Below are 16,202 nucleotides of genomic sequence, written 5' to 3' on the forward strand. Positions count from 1 at the left end.
GGCGCGGCTTCCCCTCCCTGCTCCTCCCCGCGCCAACCACCCCCTTTCCCGCTAACTCGAGTCACCTGTTCGCGCCCAGCTAACTGCCAACTGGAGACCCACCCTCTCAGGGCCCAGGACCACCCTGCACGCCGCTCCCGAGGGCGGGAGCCGGTGCACCCGGGCGGGGCCGGTGCACCCGGGCGGGGCGAAAACTCGGGTCCCTTCAAACCCCAAGCTGGTTCGGGCCCTTCCCTCGGGGGATTCGCAAGGCCTGGGAGCAGGGATCCTTCCCAGCCGCTTTCCCCTGGTAGAGGAAGCCAGGGGTGAAAACGTTCGCTTTGCCCTTTCTCTTGATCTTGGAGGAAGAGGCAGGAGCGACGATGGGCACCTTTATGGGCCTCAAACCTTCTTCGCGGGGAGGGGTTCCACGGTCACCAACTTTGATCAGCCTTATTAATGCCAGCTGCGTTCTGTTTGTCACTTCCCCGCTTTTCTCCGGAATCATTATTTATGGCTGTGGGAGCTGAGGGGGGAGGTGCCCATCAATGGAAGGGAGCCTGAGAGGGAGCTGCTGAGGGCAGAAAGTTGACCGTGGGTGTTTTCCCCAGAGGTCACCAGAAGGGAGGCGGGGACCCTGCCGCTGGGAGGGCGGTGCGTAGCCGGCCTGGGAGTCCTCGCCCAGGAGCGGTAACTAATTACGGAGCAGAGAAATGAAAAAAAAAGATACTCCTTTAAATAACCAAAGGTGATTATGACCCTGTTGTTGACACTAAGGATTAATAATTGATCAGGAGTTACACACAATAAATTGTCAATTTATCTCCCCACAAAAAGCGCCAGTGCCATGCAGTGCTGGGTCTTCTTTCTGCCCTCTGGGTATTTCCCGTGAAGGTCTGCTCCGGACCCGTTGGACGCAGCCGCAAACCTCAGTTTGCTTCTTTTTTTATTAGATTTAATTTGTGTTCCGTTCCATACAGAGCAAAGTAACACTGGGGACACTTTTTCAAAGACTCTCCCTTATTATCTTGGGACCAGACTCAAGTAAACAGACAAAACCTTCCTTCTCTTCCCTTTCAGCTGCGATTGCAGAAGAACATGGGAGGGAGCTTTCACGACTCATTCCTGTTTTATTATATTGCCAGGATAGCCCTCCTTAATAACATCTTCAATTTTTATCTTTCTTAGAAAGAGAGAGAAGGTTTTGCCTGAGCGGAAAGACCACAGAGCCTATTCTCTGCTAGGAAGTTGGAGGGGAGAATTGCCAGCGAGTCTCTTTGCCTCCCTTTGCAGGAGATAGAGGTGACGAGGTAGTGAAGCCTGCAAATGGGGGTGTCTGCACCCTAGACAAGGGGTTTCTCCGTGGACTCCCGAGGGTGAGATCTCTGTGCACATCATGAAATGCTGGTCTCATGCAGCCCCAGCCAAAGCAGAGGGGACGGTGGGCACGTGCTTTCATTATGGCCCACAGAAAGTAATTTCCAGCAACTGGAAAATTATATTGTCATAGATTACTTCTTCTCATAATAAGCCTTTAAAATATCTGTAGGGATTTGTCACTTACATAAAGGTTTGAAAATACATCAAAGGGACATGTCCCCTTTGTGATTTGTAGAAATTCCGATGATGTTAATCATAATATCCGCAGATCACAGACTGGTGTGTCTTGTTCCCGAGATTGCCTCTTAGGTTAATACATTTTTAAAATGCTGAAAATGTTATTTTTGTAAAAAAAAAAAAAAAACTGTGTAAAAACACTTGTTTCATAGTTATACTTATATCTTTAATTTGGGGTTAAAATAAATGCTTTTCTTGGGATTTTCAAGGCACTAAGGAAGAATCATCTGTTAGACAAGCATTGCACAGTATTACTCGGAGAAAACTTCCTAATAACCCAGGGTATGTTTAGAGTTGAAAGGGCTGCCTCAGACGGACAAATGAATCTCTTTGCGATGATTTTTTTTTTCAAGCTGATGTCTGTTTACTGGGCACTGGCATGGGAAGTGTAGGGCACGTTTATTCTGTGACGATAAAGAAAAGCTCAGGGCCCACTTGACGCTCAGCCTCTGTAAGGCAGATCTGAACGCAGTTTTCCCAGACCCGGACACGCAGGCGGGCAGCAGGGCGCGGGGGCTCCCGCCCTGGCCGCCCCGCCCGCGCCCGCAGGCGCCCCGGCCCCGCCGCCGTCCGCTGGCCAACCCGGCCCCGGGCTGCGAGCGTGGGTGCCGGCGGCGACCCCGCGGGCCCAGCGCGGCCCTTCCTCCCCCCACCCCACCCCGGCCCTCGCCGCGGCCTCGCGTCAGACAAAGGTGGACGAAGTTCTTTTCAAGTTTCAAAGGCAGTTGCCGGGCAGCTTTGCAGAAACAGTAACTCTTTTATTGGGAACAAATGTTGACATTCGACGGGCGCGGGAGGCCGCGGCCCCCGCCCCCGCCCCGGGAGAGGAAAGCGCGGGGTCCGATCCCGCAGCCCCGCCGCAGCGCGGGCCGCAGAGCGCAGGGACCCGCGGGCCGAGCCACGCACGCCGAGGGACGCGAGCGCCCGGCCCGCAGCCCCGCGCCCGGCTCGCCAGCGCCCCGCGCGCCCCGCCGCCCGCTCGGGGAGCTGCAGTGGCCTCGCCCCGCGGCGGCCCTTCGGAGGGCCTGGACTTGAAAGCCAACGGGAAAAGCGGACCCGCACCAGCTTCCTTCCCAGCGAAGACGCTCCCCCCCCCCCCCCGCCCGTCTCCCTCTCCCTCCCCCCGTCTCCCCCCCTCCCCCTCCCGGCCCGGCCCTCCCCGCCCCCTTCTTCCTCCTTCGTCTTCCCTAACGACCGTCCCGAGCAGAGCTCATAAATCACTCCGCATTTCTCTTTAAAATAGATCCGTCTCAACTCCTGCAGGTTTTACGTTCTTAGCGCGCATTTAAAAACCCAGTTCTCCGGAATGAAATTCCGGGCGGGAGGCAGGGCGAGTAAATTCTGGAAATCTTTGATAATTTGTTGGGCACACAAACATCAAAGTGGACTCGTTAGCCTGAGCTAATCTCCCGCGCAGCTCCGAGCTTGCAGCCACCAAAAGGTGCGGCCGTCCGGCTGTCCGGCTGTCCGGCCGTCTGTCCGGCTGCCCGGAGAACCGGGTCGCGGGCCGGGCGGGTGTGGGCGTGCGCGCGCGCAGGGACGGATCACATGTCCAGGTAAAACAATCTTCTGTTCCAAAGGGAGGCAGCTTTTATCCAGCTTCAATTTCTGCACATATGCACAAAGATCAGTTTTTGTCTGGGTCTCCCACTCCCCCGCACTGTCCTCTGAGAGACCCGGACTGAACTGTTGCATGCTGATTAGGCTGTGTGGTCCTGAAGTGCCTAATTTGTTAGAGATCATCCACTTCCATCGGTTGCAGGGGAGGCTTCCGAACGCTCGAATCCTACCACCGCATGCAACAGACACTGCTGCGAGTGCCCTGCAGTCCCCGCGGACTTGGGAACCAGGGCTAATGCTCACAAAAGCAAACTACTCCATCCCTTTGTGCCGCACTTGGAAGTGCTATCCGGAGGGGAGACGTTACTGTCTTTCTGGAAATTCTATGAAGGTTTCGCATCGGAAACAAAAGCGAGCCACGGAGCTCACAGCTCACTTGTCCCTTTGCAGACCTCACATTTGCTTTCTTCCAGACTGACTGCTGCAGACTGCCGCGGTTTCCCGAGCCAACAGTCTTCCCCCTCGCCCAGGAAGAGCTCAGCTCCAAAAGTCTCCCGTCCCTCACTTGGGGAGGCAGGAAGGAGAAAACAAAATTGCCTGGTACCCCCCCGGCTGGCTTTATGTCCAGCCTCAAAATGCCTATATGCCCCAAACCAACAAAATGCTCCCAACCAACAACATGCTTGAGAAGTAGCAAAAAACCCAAACCCAAACCTTCTCTCAGGAGACAAGCCACAAGCTCCCCTCCCCACTGCCCTGGCCCGGGTCCCTTAACAGCCCCCTGGCTTTGCCTCAAGTACCTAAGATTACTTTCAAATACCCTTTCTAACAAGACCCCAGCAAGAGGCCACTAATTTTGACAGCACAAAAAGCCACTGGAGAGAGATCCGTTTGTCAATATCAACTGGTCCAGCAATTTCCCATCCTCAGACACATCGCCCGATCGGAGCTGGCAGATGTTTAGACAAGATTTTATAAATTGTTCAATATCAGCCCATAATGAACCCCAACTGACCATTCCAAAGCAGCTAAAAGCATCCGGGACGTCCCCCGCTGGGATCCAGTAATGCGCTCTTGCTGCAGCATTATTAATCACGGAATAAAACAGATGAACCTCTTGAAAAGTAAGTGTATGATTGATTAAAGGGCAATCTAAGAAGCTATTATTCTTGTTTTATAACCGTAAGTTATATTCACTCAATTTATCTTTGGAAAGGAAATAAATGATTGTTCATTTCTTCTCTGAAATCATATTATATGGATATCCATATAATTTTGCTGAAAATTAAAATGACAGGTTTGCTGCTTTTATGATACTCATCAAAGGGAATACGCTACTTGCCTACAAATTCTAGACTTGTCCTGTAATTAGATAGGCAGCAGCACAATAACCAGGCCATACTCGAAGGCTGTTTAAACTTTTCTTTTCCCCCAGGGTAAGGGTAAAAGTCACGAAAGGGAAAATAAATCTCTTCTCCCAGATTTTCGCCTTGTGTTTAATGTGAAAAATGTGCAAGGGAGAGTCAAGGTCCTTAAATCGGAATAATCTTTGCCAATGCGGATAATTCAGTCTTTAAAATAAACAATTACTTCCACCAGTAATTTATGGTGGGTCAGAGGTGCGACTCCCTACTACCCGTGCTCCCGCTTACAGGATCTAGAAGGTTCAAAAAGCCAGCATAGAAACAAAATATAAAATGGATGATAACATATGAGGATGTTTAAGCTTGAAAAGGCGTGAGGATGTTAAGTTTAAAAAAATGGACATGAACAAGTGATTTGCCTATTCAGAGCACAAAAATCTTAATTTTCTTACAATGCCTGCACATAGAAATAATCCCAAACTGGGTGTTATTGCCCTACTAGGTATTTCTCTTCCATCTGCCTTTCTCCTTTTTTTAATGAGCAGGAGAAGGGAGAGATTATTTTACACATTTTCATTAAAAAGCCTGAGGTCAGATCACCTCGGGGGAGGGGCTGCCATTAACTAGGGCTCCCTACCCAAATCACTCTGCTAGGAAAAATGAGCCCCAGACACCATATTGTCGTAGACTAGTCTGTTTTTATTTACAATTTAAGATATAAATTAGTAAAGAATTCTTGTTAAACAACCAACAAAGATTGTATAACCAGCAATGTTCAAATAAAAACCAGGCAGAATTTATTTACAAAAAGTTTAGATTCCATTGCAATACAACTTGCATAAATTACTAGAAGCTTTATATCCTTATAAAAATAAATATCAAATTTGTTTTCACTTCTTAAGTACTCAAGTTCTTCAATCACATTTTATTTCTACTGTGTACATCTTTTACAAATAAATTTTACAGTAAATCCTATCACACCTATAGAATATATACCGTGGCAATGAAGTGATCAATTCAAGATATCCTGAGAAAAAAGATTGTTTTCAAAAGTCACACGTACATTGGGGAAGCTATGCTACGCCAACAAATTCACGGTCATGTCCAACAAGAGTCTGTTCCGTTCGAGTCTGTGGGTCCTTCTCCTTGACGAGATGCGGCACGAGATGCGGTCCGGGCTCAGAGATGTGTTTTTATGTCTGTATATTTATGAACGTGGGGAGAGAGAATGGCCTGCTGACTTTTTTTTTTTTCCAAAGCAATTGTGACACCTGCCTGTGGACCAAGGAAAAAACCAAATCATCCCAAACCCTTCAGCCGCACACCAACTCATCGCGTTATAAACACCAGTCGACCTGAAATGATGTCGCCTCTTCCCCAACATCTTCAAGATCTCTGATTAGTAATTTTGCCTAGTTGTAAAGTAGGGATTTTTTGAGATATTGCTGTAAGCCTGGCGAAAGGCAGGGTCCTATCTAGTCCATCGGGACCCGGGGGCAGGCCTGATAACCGGCCAGTGCTTCTTCCGGCTCTCTCCGGTTTACTCTGCACACATCACCTCTAAAGGGTCCTGAGGCCCCAGGCTTCAGCAGCACTAGCTCGTCAAAGCCGGTGTCTGTGACAAGTCTAGCGCAGTAAAAAATGGTTCCAAACTGCATACAAATACCCACATTGCAATGATCTATTTTTCAAGGAGAAAACAACAGCAGTGGTACAGTATACACGTTCCCAGCAAAGGGGCGACTCTTCAGAGCAGAGCCGGAGTGGAAAAAGAGGACCTCCAATAACACAGAACAGCTCCTTTCCCACTTAAAGGGAAATTTTTAAAAGACCGAAAACCATGGCAAAGCTCTGTCATCGGACTCCAGGACAAGAAGCAAGAAACAGACATTAAGCAGGTTTACAGGGCAAAGCTGTAAGCCCCCCCCCACCGCGTGCCCACTTACTTGCATGCTGCCCAGGGGCCTTCTATAGGTAGGGCTGGACGCCCCCACCAACCACCGTGCAGCCCTCACTGGCATCTGTCAGGGGAGGGGGCAGTTAGTCAGAACCTGACCCCGGAGCCATCTGTCTCCCAGACAGCTGTGCACCCACCAGCCCGCACCCATGCAGGCTCGCTCCCTGAACGCACAAATCAGTCTAGGGAAACTGTCTGAGTGGCCACTGTCTGAGACAGATTCGGGGCACGTTTCCTGTTCTCATTTTCTTGTCTTGCCTCCTGGAGCTCCTGCAGGTCTTAGGAACTCCAGCCTGAACCAGGAGCCAGGCACAGGAGGACACAGGGACAGGGCCTGGGGAGCTGCAAAGACTCTGGTCTTCTATTTGGAGGAATGAGTGCCTCTCCGAGTTACTGGAACGTTTTGTTTCCTTCCAACCAAAAGCAGGAGAGAAGACTTGGCTGAGACTCTCCTAACAGAACACACCAAAGCTTCAGCTCAATCAGCTGGGAGACAAGCTGTAATCTGCATTTCTGGACTAGTTTTTTTTTTTTTTTTTTTTTTTTTTTTTTTTTTTTTTTTTTTTTCGGAAACAGATTGATCATAATACCACTAATCGGAATGATAATAGCAAGTTAAATAAAAATGCAAGGACCAAAGGGCTAAGACCTACTGCAAGGCCAGGTACCTGCCCCCCCCCTCCCCTTTTCCACGCCACCGCCCCGTTCACTTCCCCTAACTCCTAACTTCTGGTCCGAGGGGCGCACTCTAGCTTCTCCCTTCTCTGCTTTAGCAACAAAGGCTCCCCGTGCCAGGCCCAAGGGTCTCCCTGGTCCCTGACCCAGGCTCTCTCGGGACTGCGGGCTAAGCCGGGCCCCGCTGGTCCTCCCTCCCCGGAGGCCCCGAGGGCCTCGGGCCGCCTACCTTTCTTGGGCTCGTAGCCGCCGCCCGGGGGCCGGTAGTGGGGCTCCAGCGGGTGCGCGCCCGCCTTGCCCGCGTCGCTGGCCGCCTTGGGCGCGGAGTGCAGCGCCTCTCCCGGGGCCGCGGCCGCCGAGTTGTACCGCAGGAGGCCCTGGCCCTGCAGCGCGGCGTTCAAGTTCCCGTAGTTGGTGTAGTTGCCGTAGAAGGGCGACGTGTAGTAGAGGTGGCGGCCGAGCAGCGGCGAGGCGGGGTAGGGCGAGCCGCCCGGCGGCGCCCCGGAGGAGTTGGGCGCGGCGGCCGCGGGCAGCCCCGGCGGCGCGCAGCCCGGGCCCAGGCTTGGCTGCTTGAGGTCCGACGTGGCGATCTCGGCCAGAGACCACAGCTTGGGCTTGCTGGCGGGCTGCGGCGCGCCCGGCGACGTCCGGCTGCCCAGGGCCATCTTGCCTCCGCCGCCACCGCGGGGCGCGGCCTCGGGCGGGGGGCTCAGCAGCGGCGCCTCCACGCCGGTGAGCGGCGAAGAGGTCACGGGCTTGGGCGGCGCCAGGTCCCGCTCGCCCTCGTCGTCGTCGTCGTCGTCGTCGTCCAGGTCGTCATACTTCTCCTTGCACTCGGAGCCCGACTCGCACAGGGGGTCCCCGGCCCGACAAGGCAGCTTCTCCCCATCCGACTCGGCTGAGCACGAGTGATCCGTGAGCGAGTCGACGTGCAGGCTGATCCCTGCAGGGGCGCGGGCAGGGCTGTGGGACGTGGCGACAGCGCAGGCCCCGGGCGGCCTCGCCCCACGTGATCGCCCACCCGACCCCAGCCTGGCTGTGTCCTAGGGGGAGCAGAGCCTCCCCCAAAAAATGCCCCGGGACTAGATGGGTCCCAAGTGCACCTGGGTGGCGGCGGGGGCATCTTCCCCGACCTAGACTCTGCCCCGGTCTGGGAAGAAAGCTCCCTGCGTCCTCCCGCCCCCGCGCCCTGCTCACCTTCGTCCTCTGCCGAGGTCTCCGTGCCGTCCTGCGCCTTGTCTGGACTCTCCCCCTTGCTCCTCGCAGCGTCACCGTCGTCCTCCTCTTCGTCCTCGCTTTTGTTTCTCGGGGCCCACGTCATCTTGTTCTCCTTCTTGAGGCGGCGGCGCGCGTTGGCGAACCAGGTGGACACCTGCGTGAGGGTCATCTTGGTGATGATGGCCAGCATGATCTTCTCGCCCTTGGTGGGGTAGGGGTTCTTGCGGTGCTCGTTGAGCCAGGCCTTGAGCGTGGCCGTGGCGTCCCGCGTGGCGTTCTTGCGGTAGGCTGGGTCGTTGAGCTGGTAAGGGTAGGCCGCGCTGCCGTAGGGGTGGTAGCTGATGGCGCCGGTCATCCCGGTGGTGTGGGCGTCGTACGGTGTGCCCTGGAACCAGCAAGAGTCTGGTGAGTGGGGTGTGCGGGGCCCTGGCCCTCATCAGCCCAAAGGTGACTCCTCTGCCCTCCTGATGCCGCCTTGCCCAGGGTGAGTCCCCCGCTGGAGCCTTATTTCCCTCGGCAAATGAGCAGAAAAAAACGCAGCGGGTAAAGTAAGACAGGCTGCTGATCACGAAAACGCTACAGTTCCAATCTCGAGTTTTTGAACTATTGCACTTTCCTAAAATGTCATCTCTTCCTCCCAAATGTCCCTGAGCTGCGGGCGCAGATGTACGCAAACACCGCGCTCACAGACCCACAGGTACTTTCTTGATATCTAAATTTCTCTGGCTGGCTCCCCCTACTCCCCCTTCCCCGCCCTTATATAGTTAAAAAGCCACCCGGAGCCCCCGCTCCGCCATTCACTGCTCTAAAGCTCCGCAAATCCAATTTGCAACTCAGAAGCCAGTCACCGTTTCGAATTCTTCAAATACGCGGTAATTAGCATTTTAATTCAGCCTTTAACGTTTAAATTCGAGACGTTTGCAGCATCCGCGGAGGCCCCAGCTCCGCTGTCCCTGCCTCGGAATCCCACCGAGGGCGGGCCGTGGCGACACCCCCCCCCCCCATCACCACCCCGTAACGGCCTCCATCGCCCGAAACGGGCGTCACCGCCACCCGGGCCGGGCCCAGCTGCGGAACCGGAGGCGAGCGGGCCGACGCCAGGTCGGGGAAGCAGGGGCGGTTCTCCGTACGACCGGACCGAAGCGGCGACCAGGGCTGCCGCACGCCCGCCCACACGTTTCTCGAAAGGGCGGCCTATGGGACAGATTAAGGCCGAGATCGCGGCGCGCCTGGCGGGGGCTCCGAGCTGCCGCCGGGTACTGGACTCCCCCCACCATCCGGTGACCCCCAAGCCCCGCAAGTGACCCCAAAGCGCCCGGCAGTCGTCCCGGAGGCCCCGGGGGCGCCAAACCTCGCTTCGCTCCCCGAGCCGAGCCCCCGGCCGGCTCTGCACCCTTCGCCGGGCTCCGGCGCGCGAACGAAGGGCGACCCGGCACCGATCCCCGACCCCGGCGGGCTCGCACTTTTCAGGCTCTTTGGGAACATCACCCGAGAGCCAAGGGGAAGCGGCGCCCCGCTCTGGGGGACGTCGCCAGCGGGCCGCGCCACCTCCCACTCCGGCCTCCCGTCCCGCCCGCCGCGCGGCCGCCCGCGTCCGAGCCTCCGGATCCACCGCCCGCGGCACTTTTCCCCGCGCCCTGGAGCCCCTATCGCGGCCCCGGCGCCCGGGCGTCCCGCGTCCTCTCCCAGCCCGGCCGCGCGCGGTTACCATGTAGGACGGGAAGCCGGCGGCGGCGGCGGCGGCGTCGGCCGAGTACTGCAGCGGGCTGCCGAAGCCGGTGGCCGCCTGCGCCGTGAAGGCCGCGGAGCCCGGGTACGGGCTGAACGCCGAGCCCGACGCCGAGCGAGCCAGCTCCTCGCTGCGCGGCGCCGCCAGCGCCGACGCGCCGTACGCCGGGCACGAGTAGAGCGCCAGCGAGCCGGGCGCCTGGTACAGGTAGCCCTGCGGGTAGGACATGGTGGGCGCGGGGCAGCGGGCCCGCGTCACGCCGAGCAGCGGGCAGGGCGCGCGGCGCCCTCCATCCACGCCCGGCCGGGGCGCGGCGCGGCGGCGGGCGCGGGGGCCCCGGGCCGAGGCAGGCCGGCCGGCGCACTAGCCCGGGAGGCCCGCGGGCCCGGGGAGCGGCGGGGCGGCGGGGCTGCGGCGGCGGCGGCGGCGGCGGCGGCGGCGGCGGCGCGGAGCCGGTGGGCGCAGCCGCGCGCCAGGCCGGCGGTCGGGGTTTGGGGGCGTCTGGAGTCGGGAGTGAGGAGTTGAGGAAGGAGCGCTCGAGTTTCCGAGGGACATTGGAACGCGAGGCTGTCCGTCACGCGCTCATCTGCATATGCGGGCGCCCGCCCCCTCCCCTGCTCCGCCCGCTCCGCCCGCTCCGGCTGCCGGGCCGCGGCCGGGGGAGGGGCGGGGAGGGGAGGGGAGGGCGGAGGAGGAGGCGGGAGGGCGGGGGAGAGGGAGGGAGGGACGCGCAGGCTTTTGTGGTGCAGTCGCCTCCCGCGCAGCCCCAGCCCCAGCCCGCGGCCCCGCTGCCCGGCCGGACCGAACGGCTCGCCCCGGCGCGCACCCCGCCCCGCACGTCCTCCCGGCGCCCCCCGCCAGCCCGCCAGCCGGCGACCCCGTCTCTCGCGGGCCGGCTCCCCCTCGCCGCCCCAGTCCCCTTCCTCATCGCACCCCCAACCCCCGTCCCGGGTCGGCCCGCAAGGACTAGGCAGAGGCCGCCCGCAATCGGGCCTGTCTGGCCCACTTGGGGGACGAACGACCCACGTTCCCTCGGCGCCACGAAGAGGCCGGCCCAGGTGACTGCGCGCGTGACCCCAGGCTCGGGGCGGGGGCATGGGGGCGAAGGGAGTGCGGGACGGGGGCGCCGCGGCCCAGGTCCTGGGAGGGGGGACGTGCGCGGGTTCCTCTTCCACCTTCCCGCGTGGACTCTGTCTCTCCGGTGTGAGGCTCCCCGTGGCCTCGAGCCTGGTCGCTTGCCCCGCGCCGCCCAGCGCGTCCCTGCGGGACCCGGATCCGGGTCCGTCACTGCGAACGGCCAGGAGGGCCCAGAGGTGAGCTTTGTGCCCGAAGCCCATAGTGGAGACCGGGCTCTCTGCGTGGCAGGACTTCGCGCGTTGGGACTGTTGTGACACACGCCGCCAGTGTTTCTCCCGTGAAGATGCCACCCCCGAAAGGTTTTATTTGATTTTATTTTAATAAGTTGACGCCTCTTTCGGACAAGTGTCGAAAAGCCTTGTCACCGGACAGCCCGCCTCCGGCAGGACGGGAAGCCTCACGGCCACTTGGGAAGGAAGGAGAAAGAGGCCGTCTGCAGCGCAGGGGGCTCAGGTAACGCGGCTCCCGAGGTGCCTCTCGGGCCCAGAGGCAAGAGGCTTCGTGAGGAGCCCTGGGACCCCGGCCCCAGAATACCCTCGGTTTCTCAAGCGCTCTCCATCCCTGCCCACTGCGCCCGGAAGACGTGGGCGCCTGGTTACTGGAGGGTGGTCGCCGATGGGGGGCGCTCAGGAGGTCCAGGGCCTGCAGGCCTGTGGGGTAGTCTGGTCGCGCCCCCGCCCAACAGGTGCCTCTTTCTCCAAGGCCCCCTCGGGTGGGTTACCTGGAAGGTGAAATTGCTGCGGGGGGGTGGGGGGGAGCCCAGGCCTGCAGCGTGCTGTCCCCCAGGCCTCCCTGTGCCCTGCCGCGCCAGCCCTGTTAGGGACTTCTTTTGAGGTCCAGATGGCGCTGGCCAGGCCAGGCTGGGAGCTGGGGATCCAGAAGCTCCAGCCCAGGCCTGTTTACAAGCTGAACCTTCAAGACACAGTGAAGCTGTGTTTGTCTTTCTCTAGGTCCTAAGGGACCGGTGGCAAATCGAGGTTTTAGGTTTGGGAAGAACCCATCCTCCTTGGCCTGCATGGGGGCCTGTGACGCCTAGTCGGTTCGATTAGGACCAGCCCCCACCAGTCTTCCTCCCCCTCCCCCCCAGTGTTCCCTCCTTCCTAAAAACCAGTCTCTGCACCCTCTACACGTCAACATCCACAGCACCCCCAAACAGATCATTTCCTCACACTGGCCCACTGGGAGGACCTAGGCCAGCAGATCCAACCATGCCGCCACCCCAGGCCAGCTGTCCCAAGTCAGTGCAGGGCAGACACTCTACCTCGACCACTGTAGTGTCAAAAAGAAAAGAGAAAAGTGTGTGTGTGCTGGGGGGGGGGGGGTACTCCAGCAGTGCCCTGGAATGCAGCACCGACAGGATCCATGATATTTCCGGTCTTCCCAGAAGAGGACTGGGCCAGGTGGAGGCCACAGATGAGAATCACACACGTTGAATGACAAACATAAACAGCAGCAGATCAGATCGCAGGCTTTTGGGTTCGCTTCCAATTAGATAGTTTAAGTGAAAAAAATCAGGTCTAATTTTTATCTCCAAGGATGATTGGCCTCCAGTATTTCCATTTCTAAAGGCCAGTTCCTGCTGTGTTTCATTAGCATTTGGGGCTGGCCCCCTTCCCCTCTCCCCCCCCACCCCTTGGGCCTGATCTCTGCCAGGGGCAGAAAAGAAAACATTGAATTATTACAAAAACATCCCCAGTTTGGAGCAGGAGCGTATGCTCCGGATACACTCGATTTTGACATCAATTAAGTATATAAGCAGACAAGCGCATGTGGCTTTGGAGGGGCTGGGCGCCCTGGGTGCCTGGGCACACGCACTGTCTCTTCCCCTCTTTAGCTTCTGCTGCTGATTCTAAAGACAGCCTCTTCCTCGAGTGTATTTTCTCCCAGCAATTACACTCCTCCACTGAAATCTAAATTTTCCATACTGCTGCCTGCTACTAATAAAAACCGTCTACCTTGCGCTATTAAACAGTCGAATCGCACTACATGCGGTTTTTATTGGTAGTGACTGTAGCAGATTAAAATGCCTACGCAGAGACATTAAAACTCACGCTCTGCATTGTTATTGGAATATACAAACTCCGTTTCACTTTAAAGCGCCCTGATTTTTTAAAATCACTTTTCCTTTTCTTAGATTCAAGTTGGCTTGGCCTTCTTCTGAAATCGGTCAGTGAGAAGGACAGGCTGCAAGCGTGGAGGCCCGATGCGGTGGCTCCGCATGCTGCCGCCTGCGAGGGTGGCCTGCCTTCCTCGAGCTCCGTCTCCTGTGACCGCGGAGAGCGCAGGCCGTGCGGGGACAGAGCCACGGCGATGCGTGCCCACCGCCTCCTCCCCGGGACTGCGGGCCCGGGATGCCCAGCCCACGTGCAAAGTGTCCAGGCGAGCAGAGCTGCTCGGACCTCGCCCGCCGCTTGGCCGCTCTGGCTCTTGCTGTCCGTCCGAGCTCGGCTCGGCAGAGAGCGGGCAGGGGCGCAGGAAAAGCCGAGAGCTGCTGTGAAATCACGACCAGTTTGTGACAATTACAGGGGCGACGCTCAGTTTCAGGCTGGCCCTGCATCTCCCCCTCCTCCTGTGCGTGCCTTTGTGACGATAAGTGAACACTGCCACATGTTTTGTTTCTTGTCGTCACAGTGGCCAAGGCATTCAGAACGAGTCTGCGTGGACATGCCCCTTTCAAGGAGCCGGGGCTGCCCGCGAGGTCCAGCGTGCAGAGATGTCTGGAACGCGGGCTTGGGCCCGAGGGTCTCTCCGGGAAGCTGGCTGCACCGGCCAAGGCGCCTCACAGACACAGTCTGTCCTGGGCTCTCTAGCACCACGGGGGAGGCCAGGGAGTGACACGGGCCCAAGAGTCCTGCGTGCAGGCGGCGAGGGGGCGCTGTGGCCCGCGGCTGCCGTCCCTGCTGCGGCGGCCCCGTGCAGTCCCTGGCCACTGACGGGCGGTGGGCGCCCTAGCTGCGGCCCGACCTATCTCTTCCCAACTCGGTTTAATTTGGGAAACAAGGAAAATTATGCCGGGACACTTTAATAAAACCAGAGGCACGCAGGAGCGTCGCATTCTCTCATTTCTCTGGCATCAGCAGAGCTCCTAAGAGTTTGTGAGAAAAGAGCCACCATTTCAGAATGCACAATTTTTTATGGGGGGTGAATTAAAATTAAATATACACATTTTACATGGGTCCCCCTTAATGCAGCAACTTTTACAATGTAAGTAGTTTCGTGGAACAGAACACCCTCCCCTCGGATTCCTAATCCAGGACCCCTCTGGTCCCAGCGCTTCCTCAGCCCTGGAGGCGGGCAGCAAGGAGTCAAGGTCCCGAATTCGGGTTCTGCGATCTCCTTTGATTCTCCTCCCAGTTGTTTGCAAACCCAGACACGCTGCTGTAGACTAGACCAAGTGCGATTCAAAGTCAAACGTAAATCTCTCTCGGGCGGGGTCCACGACCCTCTTGGTGGGCTTCCCGCATCTGAGTGGATTTCGGAGGCGACGGTGGTCTGAGGTTCTCCAACGCGTTTCTGAGGCCGAGACGGGTCCGGGAACGCAAGCGCATAGGAGAATCGCTAGCAGGCGACAGGCCCCCGCTGCCCGGGCCTGGAGCTGCCTGGAGCCTGGCGGCAGAAGACTCCGGGTGGCCTCTCTGGAGGTCAGCGCGCAGCCCCTGGGGTCCGGAGCCCAGGACTAAGGGCATCTTCTCTTTCTAAGAACCGCATTTTGGGTGACCTGGCCCTTCCCACGTCGCTGACTCTGGAGCTCTTAGTGACTGTCTCGCGTCGCTGCCGTGTCCCACCGGGTTTCCTTCCGCGGGCAGCGACGTGCCCGTCCTCGCCACGGCGCCCGCCCCCGACGCGCTTCCCGACCCGCTCTCCGCATTTCTCTGCACCTCGCAGACCCGGCGTCCGTCCGTCCCCTCACGCCCACCCCCTCCTCTCGCGCCCCTCCCCGTCCTGGCGCGCAGCCCCGACCGGGGAGCGGGGAGGGGGCGGCCGGGAGCGCAGCGCGCAGCGAGGGAGGAGAGGGGAGGTCGCTCAGGACGGCGGGGCCTGTGTTCCCTTCAGGGACCCATTGGGGAGCAGCCGGGGTCGCCCCGCCAGCTGCTGGAAGAGAAAGTTGGGACGTCCGCCTTGCGCCTGCCCGCCCCGCCGGCTCGCAGGCAGACCCCGACCGCGCCCAGACGCGGACACACGCACGCCACACTCGCGCTTTCCGAGTTGGGTCATTTCGTTGTGCTTTTGGTTTTGGTTTTACCTTGCTTGGTTTCTTGTGTTGCTGCAACAAAATCGTATTTGGAAGGATTTAGCTCGCTCCTCCTCCCCAGCCCGAGCTGCTCCCTGGCTCCCTGGCTCGGTGGCCGCGGTAGCAGCAGAGCGACCTCCACGGAGTCCACCGCGGCGAGGGCTGCAGGGAGCCCACAGGTCACCTCCGACCCAGCCCCAGCAGGTAGGACTGCTCGGTGGCTGGCAGGGGTGCACTGGCAGGACAGGAGGGAGATTTTTCAGCCCCTCAATCTTCTGACAAGTCCTTTTAACCAACAGGAGAAGCTCTGGAGAGTGTTTGTCTGGGGCCTTGATGCAGACCTTTGGACTGCTCTTACTTGGGTGCGTGCATCCCAGAAGGACAGAGCAGATCGCTAATCCCAGGGACACAGGGCAGGCACACAGGCCTGCCTTTCTGCTACCAAACAGTCCCCGAGGCCTTGACACACCTGGGGTTGCTTAGGTAGGGAAGGGAGGGGGGTTTTGTTTCGCTTTGTTTTCCCTTTTTAGGAACCAGAGAGAAAACATAAGCTCCAATTTGACGAATTGTATTAAAAGCAAACACAAAAACAACGTCAGCTGGACATCGTGCGCACGGCTGGCACTCAAGGGGAGAGGGCGTCAGAAGCGCTTGCAGACATGACAGACACTGTTGTACAGAATCAGGAAGAACTCTGACAGGCCATGGGGGAAGACAAGCCATTCGGTGGGAAAA

General features: G+C 58.3%; 1 protein-coding gene across 3 annotated transcripts; it reads right to left on the reverse strand.

Moving 5' to 3' along the window:
• Window positions 1-5,198: 5,198 nt before the first annotated feature.
• Window positions 5,199-10,425, reverse strand: IRX2 (iroquois homeobox 2). 3 transcript variants are annotated; one of them, XM_059173590.1, is made up of 5 exons: window positions 10,079-10,425; window positions 8,350-8,755; window positions 7,382-8,095; window positions 6,467-6,541; window positions 5,199-5,795 (listed from the first exon to the last, which is right to left on the reverse strand). In XM_059173590.1, the coding sequence occupies exons 1-4, from the start codon at window positions 10,325-10,327 to the stop codon at window positions 6,489-6,491; spliced, it is 1,422 nt and encodes a 473-aa protein (XP_059029573.1). In that variant the 5' UTR covers window positions 10,328-10,425; the 3' UTR covers window positions 5,199-5,795; window positions 6,467-6,488. The 3 variants fall into 3 exon arrangements, with proteins under 3 accessions (XP_059029573.1, XP_059029574.1, XP_059029575.1); XM_059173591.1 differs by lacking the exon at window positions 10,079-10,425 and adding an exon at window positions 9,834-10,008; XM_059173592.1 differs by lacking the exon at window positions 10,079-10,425 and adding an exon at window positions 9,722-9,815.
• Between the last annotated feature and the right edge of the window lie 5,777 nt (window positions 10,426-16,202).

The sequence above is a fragment of the Mustela lutreola genome, chromosome 5 (genome assembly GCF_030435805.1).
Source record: "Mustela lutreola isolate mMusLut2 chromosome 5, mMusLut2.pri, whole genome shotgun sequence".
Lineage (NCBI taxonomy): Eukaryota > Metazoa > Chordata > Mammalia > Carnivora > Mustelidae > Mustela > Mustela lutreola.

Coding starts and splice junctions, on each gene's coding strand:
- IRX2 (XM_059173590.1), bottom strand. CDS start 10,327: ATGTCCTACCCGCAGGGCTACCTGTACCAGGCGCCCGGCTCGCTGGCG. Junction 8,096..8,349: donor GACCTCGGCAGAGGACGAAG/GTGAGCAGGGCG, acceptor GCGCCCCTGCAG/GGATCAGCCTGCACGTCGAC. Junction 6,542..7,381: donor CGGCTACGAGCCCAAGAAAG/GTAGGCGGCCCG, acceptor CTCCCCTGACAG/ATGCCAGTGAGGGCTGCACG.